We start from the raw sequence: 21,507 nt of genomic DNA on the forward strand, positions 1-21,507 counted from the left end.
GCAGGAAGGGCCAGGGCCGGCCTGACTGGGCGATTTTCGGCCGCCTCACGGAGCACAACGAGACGACTCTGTTTAAGGAGAAGTTCCAGGACTGGAGGGAGACACACAGGGCCAAAACCGACCCCGACCAGCCCAGCACAGAACAGGTCAGTCATACACACACACATCCATAAACTAAGAAAGAAAGAAAAGAAAGGATACCAAATCCTCTCCACAGCCACAGAGAGGAGAGGAGGAGAAAGAGAAGTGTGTGTGTGTGTGTAGGTCTGTGCAGTGAGTTAACCTAAGAGATGTGCCAGTCATACATGCTAGCACTCATGGGGGTTAGCCTCCTCGCTACCATGCGCACCACTACAGCTGTGTGTGTGTGTGTGTTCGTGTGTGTGTGCGTGTGCGTGTGTGTGTGTGTGCGTGCGTGTGTGTCCAGGTTGACGTGAGTGGTAAAGAGGCTGGCGTGGCGCCGTGTGCGTACGACGTGCGTCTGATGCTCCCCCTGCTGCAGAGCCCCGTCAGCACACGACTAGAGGGCCAGGACATCGGCCGAGGACATGGACGCGTCCAGGGGGGAGAGGAGGATGGGTAAGGGTCTGTGTGTGTGTGTGTGTGTGTGTGTGTGTGTGGGGGGGGGGGTGTGTGTGTGTGGGTGGGTGTGTGAGAGGAGCAGGACATTTTCCTGGAGGTGAGCACCACCAGTGTGGAGGCTGATGGGTGTGTGTGTGTGTGTGTGTGTGTGTGTGTGTGTGTGTGTGTGGTGTGTGTGTAGGCTGCGTAGTCTGGAGGTGAGCACCACCAGTGTGGAGGCGTGGCACATCCTGGAGTTCGACTACAGTCGTCTGCCCCGCCAGAGCGTCGGACAGTTCCACGAGGGGGACGCATACGTGGTCAAGTGGAAGTACATGGTCAGCGCCGCAGGTTAGTCTGTGTGTGTGTGTGAATCCCCCTCATTCATTATGGCCCATGATTAGTGGCTCCTATGGTTGCATACTGGCTCCTAATTGGCTCTATATGGTTGCGTACTGGCTCCTAATTGGCTGTATATGGTTGCATACTGGCTCCTAATTGGCTCTATATGGTTGTTTACTGGCTCCTAATTGGCTGTATATGGTTGCTTACTGGCTCCTAATTGGCTGTATATGGTTGCTTACTGGCTCCTAATTGGCTGTATATGGTTGTGTACTGGCTCTGTTTGACAGCATGGACACAGATCAGAACAAAGCAAACTGAGCACCTTCATCAGCATGGCCCATTCATCGGCATGGCCCCTTTAATCGGCATGGCCCCTTTAATCGGCATGGCCCCTTTAATCGGCATGGCCCCTTTAATCTGCATGGCCCCTTAATCAGCATTGGTCCTTTAATCGACATGGCCCCTTTAATCGGCATGGCCCCTTAATCAGCATTGGTCCTTTAATCGACATGGCCCCTTTAATCGGCATGGCCCCTTAATCAGCATTGGTCCTTTAATCGGCATGGCCCCTTTAATCTGCATTGGTCCTTTAATCGGCATGGCCCCTTTAATCTGCATGGCCCCTTTAATTGGCATGGCCCCTTTAATCGGCATGGCCCCTTTAATCGGCATGGCCCCTTTAATCTGCATGGCCCCTTTAATCGGCATGGCCCCTTTAATCAGCATGGCCCCTTTTCTTCAGAATTATTGTTTATCATACCTCCTCCATCTATCTCCATCTCTCTCTGCTCTCTCTCCCCTCTTTCACTCCCTCCATCTCTCTCTCTCATCTTTCTCTGCTCTCTCTCTCTTTCACTCCCTCCATCTCTCACTCACTCCCTCCATCTCTCTCTCTCTCCATCTCTCTCTTCCTCTCTGCAGTGGGCAGTCGTCAGCGTCCGGATCAGGTGCGCAGCGCCCCCGCTGGCCGAGAGAAGTGCTGCTACTTCTTCTGGCAGGGCAGGCACTCCTCAGTCAGCGAGAAGGGAACCTCGGCACTCATGACCGTCGAACTAGATGAGGAGAGGGGGCCACAGGTACATGTGGTGTGTGTGGGTGGGTGTGTGTGTGGCAGGAACTACAGCGCTCATGTGCATCAAACTGGTCAAAGAGAGGTGTGTGTGTGTGTGTGTGTGTGTGTGTGTGTGTTAGGGATGGGCATTCGATTAAATTTTCTTAGTCGATCGTCGGGAGAATTAACGATCGACTATCGATTAATCATTAATATTTTTATATTAAAGTTCATTGTTTATTTCACTTTTTATAAATTAAAAATGCAATGGAAATACAAAAATGCATCGTGCTTTTCCTTGATGAGATCTTTATTACAAGAACAACTTGTGGCAGTTAAACTGGACGTTTGGTTAGGCTAAACTTGAAGATATAGCCTATGCGCTGCGGTGCTCTAAAAGCAGCGGAACCTACAGCTCTGAGCCAACTTTCTTAAACAGAGTCCTCGTCGCGAAATCAAAATTCCACTGGAGCTCCGGGCGGATTTGCGGAACAGTGTTTACAGCTCTTCGAATGACTGTACAATGTACACTTATGGGGTGGGTGCTTGCATTTCTTTAGGAATCCGCCGTCTTGAGACTGAGAGCAGGATGCACCGCCAGAGACATTAGCCAGCGTCGGATGCACTTTGTTTAAGTGGTAGCCTAGGCTACATCATTTGAGTCGTGGCCATGTTGTAGGCTACTTATACACGGCATCGCAGTGTTTGCAGTGAACTAAGTCGTTATTTTTTAAAATCAAAATAGTCGCAAGCCACACTTCACCATGACCTCTTCATGATTAGGCCTACTTTTGAAATCAAAACGGAAACTCGCAGGTAACTGACTATGGCGTCAAATATTGCCCCCGGGTGGTAAAATGTTTAATTGCTGCCATACAGTGAATTATTAATTTTATTGCTTCAAGACTCATACTACGCAACCTGCATTAGTTTAATCAATAACAAATTAATGTGATCGATGGAATTCTTAATAATCAATTATCGATGGTTGATTAATCATGGCCATCCCTAGTGTGTGTGTAGGAGAGGGAGCTGGAAAGAAAGCGAAGAGAAGATATGCTGAGATGCGCTCTCTCTCTCTCTCTCTCTCTCTCTCTCTCTCTCTCTCTCTTTCTTTTTCTTTCTCTCTCTCTCTATCCCCCTCAGGTCCAGGTGCAGCAGGGTAAAGAGCCTCCATGTTTCCTGCAGTGTTTTAATGGAGGGATGGTGGTGCATGCTGGGAAACGAGAGGAAGAGGAGGAGAACATCCAGAGTGAGATACTTATCCTGTTTATCTATCTCTATCTATCTATCTATCTATCTATCTATCCTTCTATCTATCCTGTTTGTCTGTCTATCTATCTATCTATCTTTCTATCCTTCTATCTATCATGTTCATCTATCTATCTATCTTTCTATTAATCTATCTATCTATCTATCTACTTATCCTATTTATCAATCTATCTATCTATCTATTCATTTATCTATCTATCTATCCTGTTTATCTATATATCTGTCTGTCTGTCTGTTCCGTTCCAAACAAAGTGTGTCTGCGCATGGTGTCATAAGATAAGACTGTGAAGTTAATGGTTTTGAATGGTTAGATAACGTTGACAGTACGGGTATGGTTAATTGAAAGATCGGATATGGAAATCCGGATGTGGATATGGAAAAATGGATAATTGAAAAATCGGTAATGTTGTTTCTATTTTTGCCTGGGGCAGGGTCTTGCGTCTGACTCAAGTTAAAGCTGATAGGCTGGCGAGGGCCGAGTTCCACCTTTCACCATGCTCGTATCCAAGGGTTACGGCTCGTGTGCCACCTTTTACCATGCTCGCATTCAAAGGGTTATGGCTCGTGTGCCACCTTTTACCATGCTCGCATTCAAAGGGTTATGGCTCGTGCAGGTTTTGCCGTAGGCCTAGCTACGGCACGTTTGACAGAAGTCTCTCAGCATATGATACTGTGATGATGGATATGCAGCATGTCGTTTGAGAACCATAAATACTAGTGATGTAGCCCACTGAAATAGATTAAACATAACAACAATGTCTATGACTATGGGAGTTCAGCGATAGCCTACGAGCTATGAGGAATTTGTGCAACATGTGTTCAAATGTTTCTGTAGACTATAGTTTTAGATGCTCCGGTAGCATATAGGCCTGGGCTAAATGATCTGAGCAGCGTTGAGCTTGATAAATCCAGTTGTTCCCTCGCATAGCAAGCGGTCATTCACTCTGGCCATGCATAGGTCCATCCATACAAACTTCTACAGTCAACCACAACTCTAACGTAGACTAGCTTGTTAAGCTTTTCAATTTTACGCACCACGGTAAATCACCATGGCTATCATGTTGTTAATTCACATAATCACATAATTTCTGCCAAATCAAATGTGCGTTTACAAAAGAAGCCATAGCCAAACCCGAGTAGCCTCCCCCAACAGCTATTCTGTCCATGTAATGGCTAAGTAAAGCAAATGTGATGAGGGGTGGAACTCGGCCCTCGGCAGCCAATCAGCTTTAATTTGAGTCCTCAGACCACGCCCCTCTTAGTCAGCCCCAGGTACGGATAGAAACAACATCAGTTGCAACAGCACTGTTTAATTCTACCTAGATTTTCAACAACACTGTTGAATTCTACCTATATTTTCAACAACACTGTTTAATTCTACCTAGATTTTCAACAACACTGTTTAATTCTACCTAGATTTTCAACATCAGTTGCAACAGCACTGTTTAATTCTACCTAGATTAACAATATCAGATGCAACAGCACTGTTTAATTCTACCTAGATTAACAATATCAGTTCCAACAGCACTGTTTAATTCTACCTAGATTAACAATATCAGTTGCAACAGCACTGTTTAATTCTACCTAGATTAACAATATCAGTTGCAACAACACTGTTTAATTCTACCTAGATTTTCAACATCAGTTGCAACAACACTGTTTAATTCTACCTAGATTTTCAACAACACTGTTTAATTCTACCTAGATTTTCAACATAGGTTGCAACAACACTGTTTAATTCTACCTAGATTTTCAACATAGGTTGCAAAAACACTGTTTAATTCTACCTAGAATAATAAAAGTGAAAAAATATCAAACAAATGACATTTCAATACAAATGACATTTCAACACAATCTGCAACCATTTTTTCGTCAGCCATCATTGTTTACTTTCTACAGCTGTTTGAGAGAGGTGCCACACAGATTTGTGGGTAATAGGCAGCATAGAGGATATATCAAAGCTGCCTTCAACATATTTCAAAGGTATCTTAGCAGACAAGAAGAGAAAGTTTAGTCTATTTGCCATGCCGGTTAAGTATCTTGTACACAGCGTCTTTTCCCATTTGGAACAGAGTCTGTCCGTCTGTCTGTCTACCTGTCTGTCGGTGTGTGTGTGTGTGTGTCTGTCCGTCTGTCCGTCTGTCCGTCTGTCTGTCTACCTGTCTGTCCGTCTGTCTGTCTACCTGTCTGCAAACTCTGAGTGTTTTCTGTCCTGTGTGTGTGTGCAGATGAGTGGCGCCTGTACTGCGTGCGTGGGGAGGTGCCGGTGGAGGGCCACCTGCTGGAGGTGGCTTGTCACTGCAGCTCCCTGCGCTCCCGCTCCTCCCTGGTGCTGCTGGGGGTCCAACAGGCCCACATCTACCTGTGGCACGGCTGCAAGGCCCAGACACACACGCGTGCTGTCGCCCGCACCGCCGCCGAACGCATCAAAGAGCAGTGAGTACACACACACACACACACACACACACACACACACACACACACACACACACACCTACAGTATCGTAAAACCTCCCATTACCAACCATTTCGTTCGAAAATTCTAAAACAATGATTTTTTAATACTTCAAAATATGTGTAGATTTGACCCGGGGCTTTTACTGCCTGAAATATCTGATTTTGTTTACCGCGCTCAGAGTTTAGTGCTGTGGGCTGGTGAGTGCCTATTTCCAACCTTTCTCAGGTACATGAACGGTTAGCCCGAGAATTCTTGTTGCAAATCAAAATTCCACTGGAACTCTAAGCGGATGTGTACAAGCAGCCTTACAACACTGTTTACAGCCCTTCGAGTCACGGTAAAATGTAATTTTGGTACATAGCTAATTTAGATACACCTATGGTGTGGGTGCTTGTGTTCCTTTAGGAATCCGCCGTCTTGGTTTGTATAGAAATGAAGTGACACATACACGTAAGAGGCTGGAAATACATGACGGTTGGTAATAGGTGACGGTCCTATACCAGTGGCACGGCTGCCATGCCCAGACACACACACACACGCCGTCGCCCGCACCGCCGTCAAAGAGCAGTGAGTGTACACACACACACACACACACAGAGCAGAGTTTTTCCATCCCATGAGTGTGTGTGTGTTTCCCAGACGACCACTGGAGGCGGGGCTTCATAGCAGCTGTCAGGTGACCATCCATGAGTGTGAGGAGGGGGAGGAGCCTCTGGGCTTCTGGGAGGCTCTCGGACGGAAGGACCGCAAGGCCTATGACTGCATGCTGCAGGGTAGGTGTGTGTGTGTGTGTGTGTGTGTGTGTATGTGAAGGCCTACGACTGCATGCTGCAGGGTAGGTGTGTGTGTGTGTGAAGGTATATGACTGCATGCTGCAGGGTAGGTGTGTGTGTGTGTGTGTGTGTGTGAAGGTATATGACTGCATGCTGCAGGGTAGGTGTGTGTGTGTGTGTGTGAAGGTATACGACTGCATGCTGCAGGGTAGGTGTGTGTGTGTGTGTGAAGGTATATGACTGCATGCTGCAGGGTAGGTGTGTGTGTGTGTGTGTGAAGGTATATGACTGCATGCTGCAGGGTAGGTGTGTGTGTGTGTGTGTGTGTGTATGGGAAGGCCTACGACTGCATGCTGCAGGGTAGTTGTGTGTGTGTGTGTGTGTGTGTGTGTGTATGTGAAGGTATATGACTGCATGCTGCAGGGTAGGAGTGTGTGTGTGTGTGTGTGTATGTGAAGGTACAGTATATGACTGCATGCTGCAGGGTAGGTGTGTGTGTGTGTATGCGTGTATGTGAAGGTATATGACTGCATGCTGCAGGGTAGGTGTGTGTGTGTGCGCGTGTGTATGCGTGTGTGTGTGTATGTGAAGGTATATGACTGCATGCTGCAGGGTAGGGGTGTGTGTGTGTGTGCGCGTGTTTGTTTGTGTGTGTGTGTGCGCATGTGTGTGTGTGTGTGTGTTATTTGTATTTATGTTGTACAGTGAGGTTGTCTTTACATCTGTCTGTTTGTGTGTCTCTGTGTGTGTGTGTGGGTGTGTGTGTGTCTCTGTGTGTATGTGTGTGTGTGTGTCTCTGTGTGTGTGTATGTGTGTGTGTCCTCAGACCCTGGGAAGTTTGACTTCACCCCGCGTGTGTTCCTGCTGAGCAGCTCGTCGGGGGAGTTTGTGGCGCGCGAGCTCTTCCACCCCTCCCAGGCTCCCGGCCTAGTCAGCTCCCAGCCCTGCCTTCAGGAGGACCTCTACTCTGCGCCCCAGCCAGGTACACACACACACAGACACCAACACACACACACACCTCTACTCTGCCCCCCAGCCAGGTACACACACACACACACACACCCCTCTACTCCGCCCCCCAGCCAGGTACTGTTACGGCCAGCTCGTTCACAGACCACAACAACATAAATGTTGACAACGACAAATGTTTAATCAAAAAGATAATTTATTGAAAATAGAGCAAAATTATAAGCAACGAATGTCTAGGGGAATAAAACGTGGTATGTAATGCTGTGCCTGCGTGGATGCAATGAATGTGTCAGTGTGCTAGAAAATTGAGAGAACAAGAGAGAGAAAAAGAGTTAGTGAGATAAGGGGGAGAGAGAGAGAGAGAGGAGAGAGAGAGAGAGAGAGAGAGAGAGAGAGAGAGAGAGCCCCCTGCCCGTGCACTGTGACCAGGACCTGAAGTGGGCACAGGGGGTTGTAACAGTACACACACACACCCCTCTACTCAACAAGTTGTAAGAAGAAAATGCTACCATTTTAGTGATTGTTTGCTGTTAGCAATTGTTACCAGATTTAGCAATACCAGTTTGTAAAAAAGCATTACCCAGTATTTCACACAAGCAACGGTCATGGCAGCATAGCGACTAATGGGTGCACCAGCCATGTTGGAAATTAGAATGGGAACCATGTTACTGTTAATGGGTGCAGCAGCCATGTTGGAAAAATGTAAACTCTGGGTACTCTGGGAGCTGTCGAATCGGGATAGAACTTCAGGGGGCTTTCTGTTTGCAACTTCCTGTTAGTAACTCAGGAAAACAATTCGGTGACCGACTCGCGTGGACAAAACTGTACTAAACTGATAGCTGGGTCTGTGCAATGACATCCCAATGAATAACCATACTCTCTATGTCTGTCTGTGTGTATCTCTCTGTGTGCGTGTGTGTGTGTGTCTGTGTCTGTGTGTGTGCACGTTTGCGTGGGTGTGTGCGTGTGTGCGTGCGTGTGTGTGCACGTTTGTGTGTGTGTGTGTGCGTGTGCGTGTATGCGCGTGTGTGTGTGGGCGCGTGTGTGCGTGTGTGCGCATGTGTGTGTGTGCGCGCATGTGTGTGTGTGTGTGTGCGTGTGCGCGCATGTGTGTGTGGGTGTGTGTGTGTGTGTGTGCAGCTCTGTTCCTGGTGGATAACTTCCATGAGGTGTACCTGTGGCAGGGCTGGTGGCCTCAGGACTCTGAGAGCCCTGGCTCCGCCCACATCCGCTGGGATGCAGACAGGAAGTGCGCCATGGAAACCGTGCTGCAGTACTGCCGAGGTGAGCACTGAGGCGGGGTCTGGCGCCGCTGCTGCCAGCTGATTGGACCAGAGAGCTGTCAGCTGAGGGCCATGGGCATCATGGAAATGATCTCCTCTCTCTCTCCCCCTCTCCCTCCCTCCCTCTCCCCCTCTCTCTCTCCCTCCCTCTCCCTCCCTCCCTCTCCCCCTCTCTCTCTCCCTCCCTCTCCCTCCCTCCCTCTCTCTCTCCCTCTCTCCCCCTCCCTCCCTCCCTCTCTCTCCCTCTCTCAGCTAAGAGTGAGAAGGCTGCTGTCCCTAAGGCGTACCTGGTCCACGCTGGTCTGGAACCGCTGACCTTCACCAATATGTTCCCCAGCTGGGAGCACCGCCAGGACATCGCCCACATCACAGAGAAGGTGTGTGTGAGTGTGTGAGTGTGTGCTACAGGTGGACTTGACTGTGTTCTATTTCATTTCTCCTGACCGCCAGAGGCGGTGCTTTCAGCACCTGGATGTCCATCACGTAGGCATGGAGGTCGAGTGTTTGTGTTGGATATCCAGGATATCCCACCGCCTCTGGGGGTCATCCTACATTCATAGAACCGCGGTTACATACGTAACCTTAGTTTTCTTCGACTGTGGGTGGGTGTGTGTGCAAGCGTGTGTGTGTGCGAGCGTGTGTGTGTGTGTGTGTGAGGATGTGTGTGTGCGTGTGTGTGCACGTTTGCATGTGTGTGCGTGCGTGTATGTAGAGGCCAGAGGTATACAATCACAGCATTCTGATGAAGGCCTTAATCATTATTCATGTGTTTTTGTTTCTGTGCGTGCGTGCGTGCGTGCGTGCGTGCGTGCGTGCGTGTGTGTGTGCGTGCGTGAATGCATGCGCGTGTGCGTGGGTGTATATGCGCACGTGTGTGTGTGTGTGTACTGTATGCGCACGTGTGTGTGTATGTATGTGCACGTGTGTGGGTGTATATGCTCGTGTGTGTGTGTGTGTGTGTGTGTGTGTGTGTGTGTGTGTGCACGTGTGTGTGTATGTGCACGTGTGTGTGTGTGTGTGTGTGTAGGAGGCAGAGGTGTGTAATCAGATCATCCTGGTGGAGGACGTCCTTGCCCGCTTGTGCCAGAACACCTACCCTCTCTCTGCCCTGAAGACACGCCCCCTTCCCCAGGGAGTCGACCCCCTACGCCTGGAGATCTACCTATCAGAGGAGGACTTTGAGGTGAGAACCCGCCCTCTGGCTGCTGGACAGTCCCATCAGTGGTCAGCTGCGGTGATTGACATGTCTGACTGATCAAGATCGTGATAGTGCCTATCTGTGTGTTAAGGGTGCCCAGTGCAGGTCCACTGATTCAGGACACATTAGTGTTCATGTGTCTGTACACACACACACACACACATATATATACACACACACACACACACATCTGAGATTATTAGGGGTAAGTAATTATGAAGTAAAAATGAATAAGTAATTATGAAGTAATAATGAGTAAGTAGATCTGGCATTATTAGGAGTAAGTAATTATGAAGTAATAATGAGTAAGTAGTGAATTAGGAGTAGGGAATTACAAGTAGGACATTTATGAGTTGGCAATTAGGAGTAGGAAAGTACGAGTTGGTCATATAAAGTAGGGAATTACGAGTTTGTAATTAGGAGTAGAGAATTACAAGTTGGTTATTACAAGTAGGGAATTACGAGTTGGTAATTACGATGTGTTAATTACAAGTAGGGAATTACGAGTTGGTAATTACGAGTTGGTCATATAAAGTAGGGAATTACGAGTTGGTCATATAAAGTAGGGAATTACGAGTTGGTAATTACGAGTTGGTCATATAAAGTAGGGAATTACGAGTTGGTCATATAAAGTGGGGAATTACGAGTTGGTAATTACGAGTTGGTCATAAAGTAGGTGCTGCTGTGACCTGAGCCCCGGGCCAGCAGGATTCCCCTCTAACTCCGCCTTTACACTTCTAGGGCCAGCCGTAGGGAATTCTGGGAAGGTGAGTCTTAAATCCTGTTCTTCTGACTTAACTCACACCCTCACAGAACCACCGTGGTGGACGGCCAATCAGCTGCTTGCCTGCACTCAGAGGTGGACGGCCAATGAGCTGCTTGCGTTCCCTCTGCCTCTTCTTTCTTAACTTCCTGTCCTCTTCTTTCTGGGGCAGGTGGATTATGGGTAATCGGTTGCTGTGGTTACAAGGCTTTGCTTTATTGTGTGTGAGCGCAGGCACCAGCACTCTGCTACCAACCTTTCAACTGCATGGGACCACTCTATCCCCGTGTGTGTGAGTGTGTGTGTATGTGTGTCCCTCTGCATGGGACCACTCTATCCCCGTGTGTGTGAGTGTGTGTGTATGTGTGTCCCTCTGCATGGGACCACTCTATCCCCGTGTGTGTGAGTGTGTGTGTATGTGTGTCCCTCTGCATGGGACCACTCTATCCCTGTGAGTGTGTGTGTGTATGTGTGTCCCTCTGCATGGGACCACTCTATCCCTGTGTGTGTGTGTGTCTTTGTTGGTTTGGGTATGTATTTAACACAGGGTTCCTACGCAGTATGGAAAACCTGGAAAAGTATGGAATTTGATTTTAGTAATTTCCAGGTCTGGATAAGTATGGAAAAAAGAAATAAAGGTATGGAGAAATATTTGTGTTTCCAGACTATTGCATTTGCAGTACTAATCACTTCACTCGGGTCATAATGAACCATTCCTACTGTTGTGTAGCTTAACTGTCAGTCCCCATCGTCAAGATACAACTACATGTATGATACAACTAAGATAGGCCTACAACTAAAAATGAACCAGCTAAATGGACGAATATTAAGTGTCATTTTTTAGTTCACTTCAGTTTTCCATACCTTTGTTTTCACCGAGTTACCCCAAACCAGATGTGGCCGCAATGTCGAGAATATGGTCAGAAAAATCTACCGAGAAGTTTGGAAATTTGAGTATGGAAAAAGTATGGAATTTTGAAATGGAAAATGTGTAGGAATCCTGTTAACAATATTTCTTTGTATTGTGTTTTCCTGTAGTTCTTTATACAGAGGCACTGTATATGAAGTGTGTGTGTGTGTGTGTGTGTGTGTGTGTGTGTGTGTGTCTGTGATTTCTAAACCTAAAGTTGAGGTACTTATCAGGCCCTTTCATCCAAAGCAGCACACACACACAAGGGCGGGTCGCTGCTCCAGCTCACACACAACTATGTGTGTGTGTTGTGTTCCTGTCTAGGGCACTGGACATGAAGGAGTGAGTGTGTGTCTGTATGTGTGTGTAATTTCTCTGTGTTGTGTTCCTGCAGGAAGCCCTGGATATGAAGAGAGGGTGTGTGTGTGTGAGTGAGAGAGTAATATTTCTCTGTTTTGTGTTTCTATAGGAGGCCCTGAATATGAAAGAGAGAGAAAGTGTGTGTGTGTGGGTGAGGAAGTGAGAGTAATATTTCTCTGTGTTGTATTTCTATAGGAGGCCCTGGATATGAAGAGGGAGAGAGAATGTGTGTGTGTGTGTGTGAGTGAGTGTGTAATATTTCTCTCTGTTGTGTTTCTATAGGAGGCCCTGGATATGAAGAGGGAGGAGTTTGAAGCTCTGCCTGGCTGGAAACAGGTCAACTTGAAGAAAGCCAAAGGACTCTTTTAGCAACCTGGCAACAATTGCCATGGAGACGTGACTGTAAAGCACTGGGTGGGGCCTGAGGCTGATGATGCCCAGATGCCCCGCCTACCCATCAAGATGACTTCCTGTCACAATGCCATGCACGCACAGACAGAGCAGGCTGCTCCTGGATTTATTTACTAGAGATTTTACAGAGTGTGTGACTGAGGGAGTGTGTGTGTGTGTGAGTGTGTGTGTGTGTGTCTGAGTGACCTTGATTTGTGCTTGGCTCAGCTTCTGTTTGCTACTGGGAGTGAAAGTCGCAGTTGAAACACGCTTGTAACCATCACACATATTTATCCAGCCTGATCAGCCTCTCACACTGGCCCCAGGGCAACCCTATACAGCTGGCTGTTTCCAACCTGGCAACCCTGTACAGCTGGCTGCAGACCTAGGGGCTATGTTTCCAACCTGGCAACCCTATACAGCTGGCTGCAGATCTAGGGCCTATGTTTCCAACCTGGCAACCCTATACAGCTGGCTGCAGATCTAGGGCCTATGTTTCCAACCTGGCAACCCCGTACAGCTGGCTGCAGACCTGGCAACCCTATACAGCTGGCTGCAGATCTAGGGGCTATGTTTCCAACCTGGCAACCCTATAAAGCTGGCTGCAGATCTAGGGGCTATGTTTCCAACCTGGCAACCCTGTACAGCTGGCTGCAGACCTAGGGGCTATGTTTCCAACCTGGCAACCCTGTACAGCTGGCTGCAGACCTAGGGGCTAAGTTTCCAACCTGGCAACGTCGCAATGACTGCAGCCCTTTGGTGGTGTATTTTTCCATCCTGGCAACCCTGTAGCACTGGTTACAGCCATTAAAGGGGGTTTATTTTTCCAACCTGGCAACCCTGTTGCACTGGTTGCAGCCCTCGAGTGGAGTGTGTTTTTCAAACCTGGCACCCCTGCAACCCCCAAGGGGTATGCAGACCATCACTACCAGCCAGGAGGAAGCATACAACTCCACTGTCTCAGTTAGCATACAGCTCCACTGTTCCAATGTCTCAGTTAGCCTACAGCTCCAATGTCTCAGTTAGCGTACAGCTCCACCGTCTCAGTTAGTGTACAGCTCCACTGCCTCAGTTAGCATACAGCTCCCAGGTCCACTGTTAGCATACAGCTCCACTGCCTCAGTTAGCCTACTGCTCCACTGTTAGCATACAGCTCCACTGCCTCAGTTAGCCTACTGCTCCACTGTTAGCATACAGCTCCACTGCCTCAGTTAGCCTACTGCTCCACTGTTAGCATACAGCTCCATTGTCTCAGTTAGCGTACAGCTCCACTGTTAGCCTACTGCTCCACTGTTAGTGTACAGCTCCACTGTCTCAGTTAGCGTACAGCTCCACTGTTAGCCTACTGCTCCACTGTTAGTGTACAGCTCCACTGTCTCAGTTAGCGTACATCTCCACTGTCTCAGGTAGAGGAAGTGTACAGCTCTCTGTGTGTTAACCAATCACAATTAAATGAAGTCTAGAGTTTTGTGAGTATTAACCAATCACCGTCGAATGAAGTCTACAGTTCTGTGTGAATTAACCAATCACATTTGAAGAGAGGCTCCGATCTCCGCCCTGCTGGGATGAACCTCTCACCCTGGCCCCCAAGGTCAGAGGTCATGACCTCTGCCCCCTCTGACGCTGAGCGCAGTGCTGAGGTCACATCCTGTGTGTTTGTGTCTGTGATCATCACTATGGCGCTGAAGTGTAATACAACTAGAGGTGTCTAAGTGTGTGTCAGTGTGTCAGAGGGCAGCGGCGCAGCTGCAGCACCAACGCTGGAGACCCTCTTCCTCCTCCTCTTCCTCCTCTGCTTTACTTTACTCTCTCTGTCTCCAACCAGTTTACATGCAAGTGTGTGTGTCCTTTTTGCAAGTGTGTGTCCTTTTTTGTTGTGCACCTAACCGCCAGCTCTCCTAGACGAGGCCCCTGGTGCGGGTGTAGAGTGTTTTGGGTGGAGGAGGGTGTGAGTGGAGGAGGGTGTGGGTGTAGAGTGTTTTGGGTGGAGGAGGGTGTGGGTGTAGAGTGTTTTGGGTGGAGGAGGGTGTGGGTGTAGTGTTTTGGGTGGAGGTAAGATGTCCTGTATAGTGCCTTGCTCCGTGTACAGTTTATATACAGAAACACTCCTCTAGTCTAAGTCTGCATTTCTCGGACTTTCTTTGTGATAAAATAGTGATTAAATAAATAAACAAATAAATAAATAAAGGAGGCAGTTTCAAACTTCTAAGTGTCTGTCCAATGCTCTTTTTCACACACACACACACAAACACTTACATACACACACACACAAACACACACACACACAAACACATACAGTGTCTGTTATGCCCAGTGCTTACACACAAGATGCACACACACACATATTATTATTATTATTATTATACACATATTTTTTATTTTTTAATACCTGGAATTTACATTCACAGGTAAACGCGCTCAGTCACTGAGCATTCACATCGTCAGGTGAAATCCAAAAAACTCCTGAAGACCCAGCTCTTCAGAGAATATCTCCTCTCGTAGCACTAACTTGTTCTCATCATACTCTACCTTTTAAATTGTTTTACATTGTTTTAGAATTGTTGGGGAATTTTTTTTAAAAGGTTTTAAATGGTTTACCATGTTGTAAGTTGCTTTGGTTAAAAAGCGTCAGCCAAATGTAATGTAATGTAACAGCAGGTTTTCTTGTGATCGAGGTCGTGTGATTGAGGTCGGACAGATGTGTATTGCTGAAACATGTCCCTCCCCATTTAGACTATAAACTAGCAGGAGTGCTTTAAAGCAGAAATCCAGCCATTTTTAGCCCCTAAATCGTTTTCCAAATCAAATGGATTATTATTTTGTACATAAAATAACTAGTCTTGAATTTCCCCTTGGGTATCAATAAAGTATCTATCTATCTGGGGTGGGGGGGGGGCGGGGCGAGGTTGTGACGACCCCTCACAACGCCGGCCTGCTGCACAGCTACGCTAATTACTCTGTTAGAAACACGTGATATTGACCAGTGCTTACACACACAAAATGTCTGTTATTGGGACAGTTCTCAGACACACACAGTGTCCGTTATGTCCAGTCTAATTTCACTGCCAGTGGTTTCACCTGACTGCACATGTCAGTGCCATTCCTGATTGAGTTTTCACCCATTCCGAAGATCTTCCTCACGACTGGTCTCTCCTCCTCAGTGCTGATATCTCCTCCTCCTCTCCTCTGTGCTGATATCTCCTCTCCTCACTGCTGATATCTCCTCCTCTCCTCACTGCTGATATCTCCTCCTCTCCTCACTGCTGATATCTCCTCCTCCTCTCCTCACTGCTGATATCTCCTCCTCTCCTCAGTGCTGATATCTCCTCCTCCTCTCCTCACTGCTGATATCTCCTCCTCCTCTCCTCAGTGCTGATATCTCCTCCTCTCCTCAGTGCTGATATCTCCTCCTCACTGCTGATATCTCCTCCTCCTCTCCTCACTGCTGATATCTCCTCCTCCTCTCCTCAGTGCTGATATCTCCTCCTCTCCTCAGTGCTGATATCTCCTCCTCACCACTTGTCTCCTCCTCCTCTCCTCAGTGAGCTGGGAGCCATATTCTCCAGGAGGTGAGCTACAGTGCAAAGGCTCTAATGTGTCTCGTCCTGCTCAAAACCCCTCTTGCTCTGGCTGCCTCCTTGAGCCTCTCTCTATGACTGAGACTTCTCTCTGTGACTGAGCCTTCTCTCTGACTGAGCCTTCTCTCTGTGAAGGAGCCTTCTCTCTGTGACTGAGCCTTCTCTCTGTGACGGAGCCTTCTCTCTGTGACGGAGCCTTCTCTCTGTGACTGAGCCTTCTCTCTGTGACTGAGCCTTCTCTCTGTGATGGAGCCTTCTCTCTGTGACTGAGCCTTCTCTCTGTGATGGAGCCTTCTCTCTGACTGAGCTTCTCTCTGTGACTGAGCCTTCTCTCTGTGAAGGAGCCTTCTCTCTGTGATGGAGCCTTCTCTCTGTCTAACAATTCAATTCAGTTCAATTATTGCCAACGCTCAAGTTACATACACACATAAAAGGAAATATGGTGGATAGAATTGAACAACAATAGATGAGACAATAAGATAAAGCAAAAAAAAACAAAACTTAACAACAATAATCCCAAACATAATATAAGGAGTTTAGTACACATCTCTTCTTTGCCGCTGAGAGAAGCCTTGGGCTGTGGCGAGTCTCTGCCACTAGAGGGCAGGAGAGGCCCAGTTAAAACACTCCTTCCCCTCAGCAGGAAGGAGTAGCTGACACTAGCCCCTACACCCTCTTCCTGCCCACTTCCACTCCACCTGCGCCGTGAGGTGGAAGCTCTTAGGGGACCGGCGGCTCCAGGAGAGCGCCCTGAATATGCTCGGTGTTCGTTTCCCAAGGGGAGTGCAGCAAACGTCGGACACACTAAGGTCAGAAGGTCACGCCGTCTCGGAGGAGGATGTGGGATCGGGGTGTCACTGAAGGGTGTGTGTGTCAGAGAAAGAGCGAGAGGAAGAAACTACTGGGAAAGAAAGCCAGGAGTATATGTGTGTGTGTGTGTGTGTGTGTGTGTGTGTGTAAACCTCACTCCCCCACACCTTAAGATATAGTGATGCTAGGTTCTCAGCATCATAATTTTAAAATGACCTTAAAGACAATGTTCTTTTTGCAAGATTAGGGTCTGAACTTACTAGTCCAATATAATATTACATTAAATGTATGTGTAAATATGTACATTCATATTTATTATTTTTTGTAATTTCCTTATCTCTCATTACTGAAATTGTGATTTACATTTTTTTTTAATTAAATTGTTTTACTAAAAGATAACATACACATTTTTTATGGAGCAGACCTTGAATAAGTAGTGGTATGTGACCCGCTCTGACAAAATGAGTCAAGTCGCATTCTAATTTTGAGATTCTCACCACACAGGCTATTGATACTGTAGATAGATTGGGTAGGTAGACAGACTAAATAGGTAGATAGATTGGGTAGGTAGCTCAATTCAATTCAAAACCAAAAACACTTTATTCATCCCCAAGTGGCAATTTTCATAGTAACATGGAGTAGAGCACAATAAAATCCCATAAATATCACTGTTTAAAATACATAAAAACAATAATAAATAGTGAATAGATGTACATGGGTCGGTACTTTACTAGAGTCCTGTGCATAGTTTGTGCCTCCTCTTCTAGTTACAGTGCAGCGCAGGGCAGTGCTCCCTGGACCACGCCAAGGGCAGTTGGGCTCATTTCTGGCTCTGACCCAGAGGAGGAGTCCTAGTGTAGGACAGGACGGAAGGACGGACAGTTAGTTGACGGTTAGTTGAAGTTGGACGGCTGTGACTCAGGAGATACTTCCGCTGCTGACATTTCTTAAGAATGTCCTCTGTGTTGGAGTTACATTTTGGGGAGTTATCATGTAATGTGTCCAAATACCTGCATTCCACCACTAATTCTACTGCTTCCCCATGGATAGTGCTCATAGCTGCCTCTGCTGTTGTTCTTAGTGTGCTGGAAAAAGTCACTAGCATGTCCTTAGTTTTGCTGACGTTTAGTTCCAGATGCTTGTTATCACACCATTCCACAAACTCTTGGAGAGCTGGGCCATAATAGAATGAAGGGCCTGGCAGGAGAACTGGATCATCAGCAAATGGAACTAGATGACCATTTGGCTGGGCAGTTGTGCAATCATGGCTATAAAGAATGAAAAGCAGTGGAGAGAGCACACTACAAGCTAGAGAGGATGGGTAGATTGGGCAGGTAGATAAGATGGGTAGATTGGGTAGGAAGATAAGATGGGTAGATTGGGCAGGTAGATAAGATGGGTAGATTGGGTAGGTAGATAAGATGGGTAGATTGGGCAGGTAGATAAGATGGGTAGATTGGGCAGGTAGATAAGATGGGTAGATTGGGTAGGTATATAAGATGGGTAGATTGGGTAGAAAAGATGGGTAGATTGGGTAGGTAGATAAGATGGGTAGATTGGGTAGAAAAGATGGGTAGATTGGGTAGGTAGATAAGATGGGTAGATTGGGTAGGTAGATAAGATGGGTGAATTGGGCAGGTAGATGGGTAGATTGGGTAGGTAGATAAGATGGGTAGATTGGGTAGAAAAGATGGGTAAATTGGGTAGGTAGATAAGATGGGTAGATTGGGTAGGTAGATGGGTAGATTGGGTAGGTAGATAGGAAGATAGATTGGGTAGATAAAATGGGTAGATTGGGTAGGTAGGTAGATGGGTAGATTGGGTAGGTAGATAGAGTAGATAGGAAGATAGATTGGGTAGATAAGATGGGTAGATTGGGTAGGTAGGTAGATGGGTAGATTGGGTAGGTAGATAGGTCAGTAGATTGGGTAGGTACACTGCTGGGTTGATAGTTTAGGACTGCTGGGTTGGTAGTCATCACATACCCTTCACCATACTATGGGAATTTAACGTGGGGGTATGTATACTTGCACCTGTATTTTAAGGAAGAACATTTATTTATTTATTTACGATACATTATTCATTCACAAAGAAAATTGGTGTCCTTAAAGGTTGGATTTTTCCTCATTTTTTTTTATTAAGGCATTAAGATCAATTTTCAAAAGATGATTTTGAGGACACCTCAACAGGCACAGGCAAGATACAATATACAACTGAAGAGAGGGTGGGAATAGTGCAATATCAGTATAGACTGAGATTTAAGATTTAAATATAGTGCAAGGCAGTTCAGTGCAATGATAATGTATTAATAACAATATTGTAATTGTAAGATTGAAGTATATGAGGTAGATGAGCAGAACAGTGTTGATTGACTTTGTTCAGTGTAAGGGTGGGGGCTATTTCTAGCCTGGCTCCGCCCTCCTATGTACTTCCGCTCAATTTTAATTTCCATTCAGTACGTCGTCTGGGTCTGCGGTATATACTCGGGTTTTCTCCCGGCCAATCTTTACCTGTCCAATCAGCGTGGCTGAGAACGATGGCGATGAGGTTAGCAAAGACGAAACCGAAACTTATTGTGATAACGCCTGCAAACGTCAAAAAATGCAGTTGGAAAAATGCAGAAATTTATTTACAGCAAAGGCAGACCCACATGCATTGTTTCCTGACTGTTGATGCTGTTTATTGTCAGTTTGTAAAGTTTAGGCGAAGTAGGAAGTAATGTTAGGGATCTCTGATCAATATGATTGGTTAGGCTGGACCAATGATTTCAAAGTTAGTTGCAAACATTTCCCTATCGAGAACTGCCAGACTCTCTGTACAAATGAAATGTACGAGAGTCTGGATATTTCCAGGCTAGGCTATTTCTGAGCGTTCAACAGAGTGACTGCTTTGGGAAAGAAGCTGTCTTTGTTTTGGCGAACAGTGCCCTGTATTGCCTACCAGGGGGAAAGAGGTTGAACTGTTTGTGACCAGGATGTAAGGGGTCTGCAGAGATTTTTGCTGCCCTTTTCCTGACCTTGGACTGGTACAGGTCCTGGATGGAGGGAAGGTCAGCTCCAATGATCCTCTCTGCAGCCCTAATTGTCCGTTGCAGTCTGGCCCTGTCCCGTTTGGTGGCTGACCCAAACCAGACAGTGATGGAGGTGCAGATGACCGACTGAATGATGGTAAACAACAACAACCACACAGAGGGTTTAGTGAACAGGTAAACAACAACAACCATACAGGTAAACAACAACAACCATACAGGTAAACAACAACAACCTCACAGAGGGTTTAGTGAACAGGTAAACAACAACAACCATACAGGTAAACAACAACAACCATACAGGTAAACAACAACAACCTCACAGAGGGTTTAGTGAACAGGTAAACAACAACAACCATACAGGTAAACAACAACAACCATACAGGTAAACAACAACAACCTCACAGAGGGTTTAGTGAACAGGTAAACAACAACAACCATACAGGTAAACAACAACAACCATACAGGTAAACAACAACAACAACCTCACAGAGGGTTTAGTGAACAGGTAAACAACAACCACACAGGTAAACGACAACAACCACACAGCTAAACAACAACCTCACAGAGGGTTTAGTGAACAGGTAAACGACAACTACTTTTACTACGACATGCTATCCGGCGACGAAAGATTCCATTCACTATGCTAAGCTAAGCTAGCGTTGCGCCGCCAGACTAAGAGAATGCATGCATGGAGACAAACATGCTTTTGCCCACTTATCTAACTCTAGGGGAAACAGTGAATAACCCAATTTCATGAAACGGTGGCGTGTTCCTTTAAGTCATGATGCAATAATGGGCTAATAATTCTCTTTCCAGGCTTTAAGAGCCGCTCGTTTTTCTCCATAGACAGTAAAATAAAGAATGTTTCTGCTGTTCAGAGTACTCTTATCACCCCACTACTCACTTGTTGCCTAAACCTAATAAAATACTATTTTTCGCGGAAGCCTGGATGTTACCCTTTATTATATCATCTGGCTGCACTACAGTAATCACTCTGTTAAAGGGAAACTTGGCAGGATTTCCCCCTCTGCTGGAGAAATTAGCATTATGCTATTTCAAACTGGAAAAAGGTAACGATAAAGCACATGGATTTGTTTACTAGCTAGCAAAACGGTTAGCATAAGTTCGGCAGACAATGTGGATGTAATGGGTTCCCTATAGCCACCTATTCTAACTGTTCCTTATAGCTGCCTATTCTAACGCTTCATTATAGCAGCCTATTCTAACGGTTCCTTATAGCCGCCTATTAGGGATGGTCAAAGCGAGGCTTTGTGAAACACTGAAACGTTCGAAGCAATTGTGCTGGATTGTTTCGAAGCTTCGAAACAATTCCGACACCTCAGAGCTGGGTGAAACAAATCTGTCAAATTCTTCGTATCGGAGACATAGTCTTTGAAGTCTGTGGCTCGCTGTGTTACCTGTGTTCAGTCTTGATCAAAAGCTAAGCAGTGATGCCCTAAGTCAATAACTGGATGGGAGACCACATGAAGTGACAATAAAGAGAATCTTATTGCTGCCACTATGTGTTCTCTAAATCACTTTCTTCTCATAAAAACCCTCACTAACCACTATACCATCATGGCTATTGCTTAAGAATTAAGATTAATCTATTGCGCCCAGATGAATAAACTCCCAAAAGCTTCAGACTTTTATTCAAAATTATGCTATTGTATGCATTTAGTTTAGTTAGGCAATAATTAGTCTTTAGTTAGGCAATAATTATTGTATTTTCTTAAACAAAATGTTCTTTAGACT

The 21,507-nt window shown here is 46.4% G+C and overlaps 1 protein-coding gene across 1 annotated transcript in view; it reads left to right on the plus strand.

Moving 5' to 3' along the window:
• The window catches only part of LOC143139493 (uncharacterized), a gene marked incomplete at its 5' end in the record, with an annotated part of 60,540 nt that extends 47,122 nt beyond the window's left edge, over positions 1-13,418 (plus strand). Inside the window, 12 exons of the mRNA XM_076300080.1 lie at positions 5-146; positions 428-579; positions 764-912; positions 1,828-1,982; positions 3,104-3,209; positions 5,458-5,665; positions 6,327-6,460; positions 7,287-7,442; positions 8,570-8,713; positions 8,965-9,089; positions 9,740-9,895; positions 12,226-13,418. Coding sequence (XP_076156195.1) covers positions 5-146; positions 428-579; positions 764-912; positions 1,828-1,982; positions 3,104-3,209; positions 5,458-5,665; positions 6,327-6,460; positions 7,287-7,442; positions 8,570-8,713; positions 8,965-9,089; positions 9,740-9,895; positions 12,226-12,312 — 1,714 coding nt within the window. The remainder of the gene's footprint in view (positions 1-4; positions 147-427; positions 580-763; positions 913-1,827; positions 1,983-3,103; positions 3,210-5,457; positions 5,666-6,326; positions 6,461-7,286; positions 7,443-8,569; positions 8,714-8,964; positions 9,090-9,739; positions 9,896-12,225) is intronic.
• Between the last annotated feature and the right edge of the window lie 8,089 nt (positions 13,419-21,507).

The sequence above is a fragment of the Alosa pseudoharengus genome, unplaced genomic scaffold (assembly GCF_046254945.1).
Source record: "Alosa pseudoharengus isolate Yale_2024_CS ecotype anadromous, Long Island Sound unplaced genomic scaffold, YU_APseudo_1.1 YU_APseudo_1.1_scf_22, whole genome shotgun sequence".
NCBI lineage: Eukaryota > Metazoa > Chordata > Actinopteri > Clupeiformes > Clupeidae > Alosa > Alosa pseudoharengus.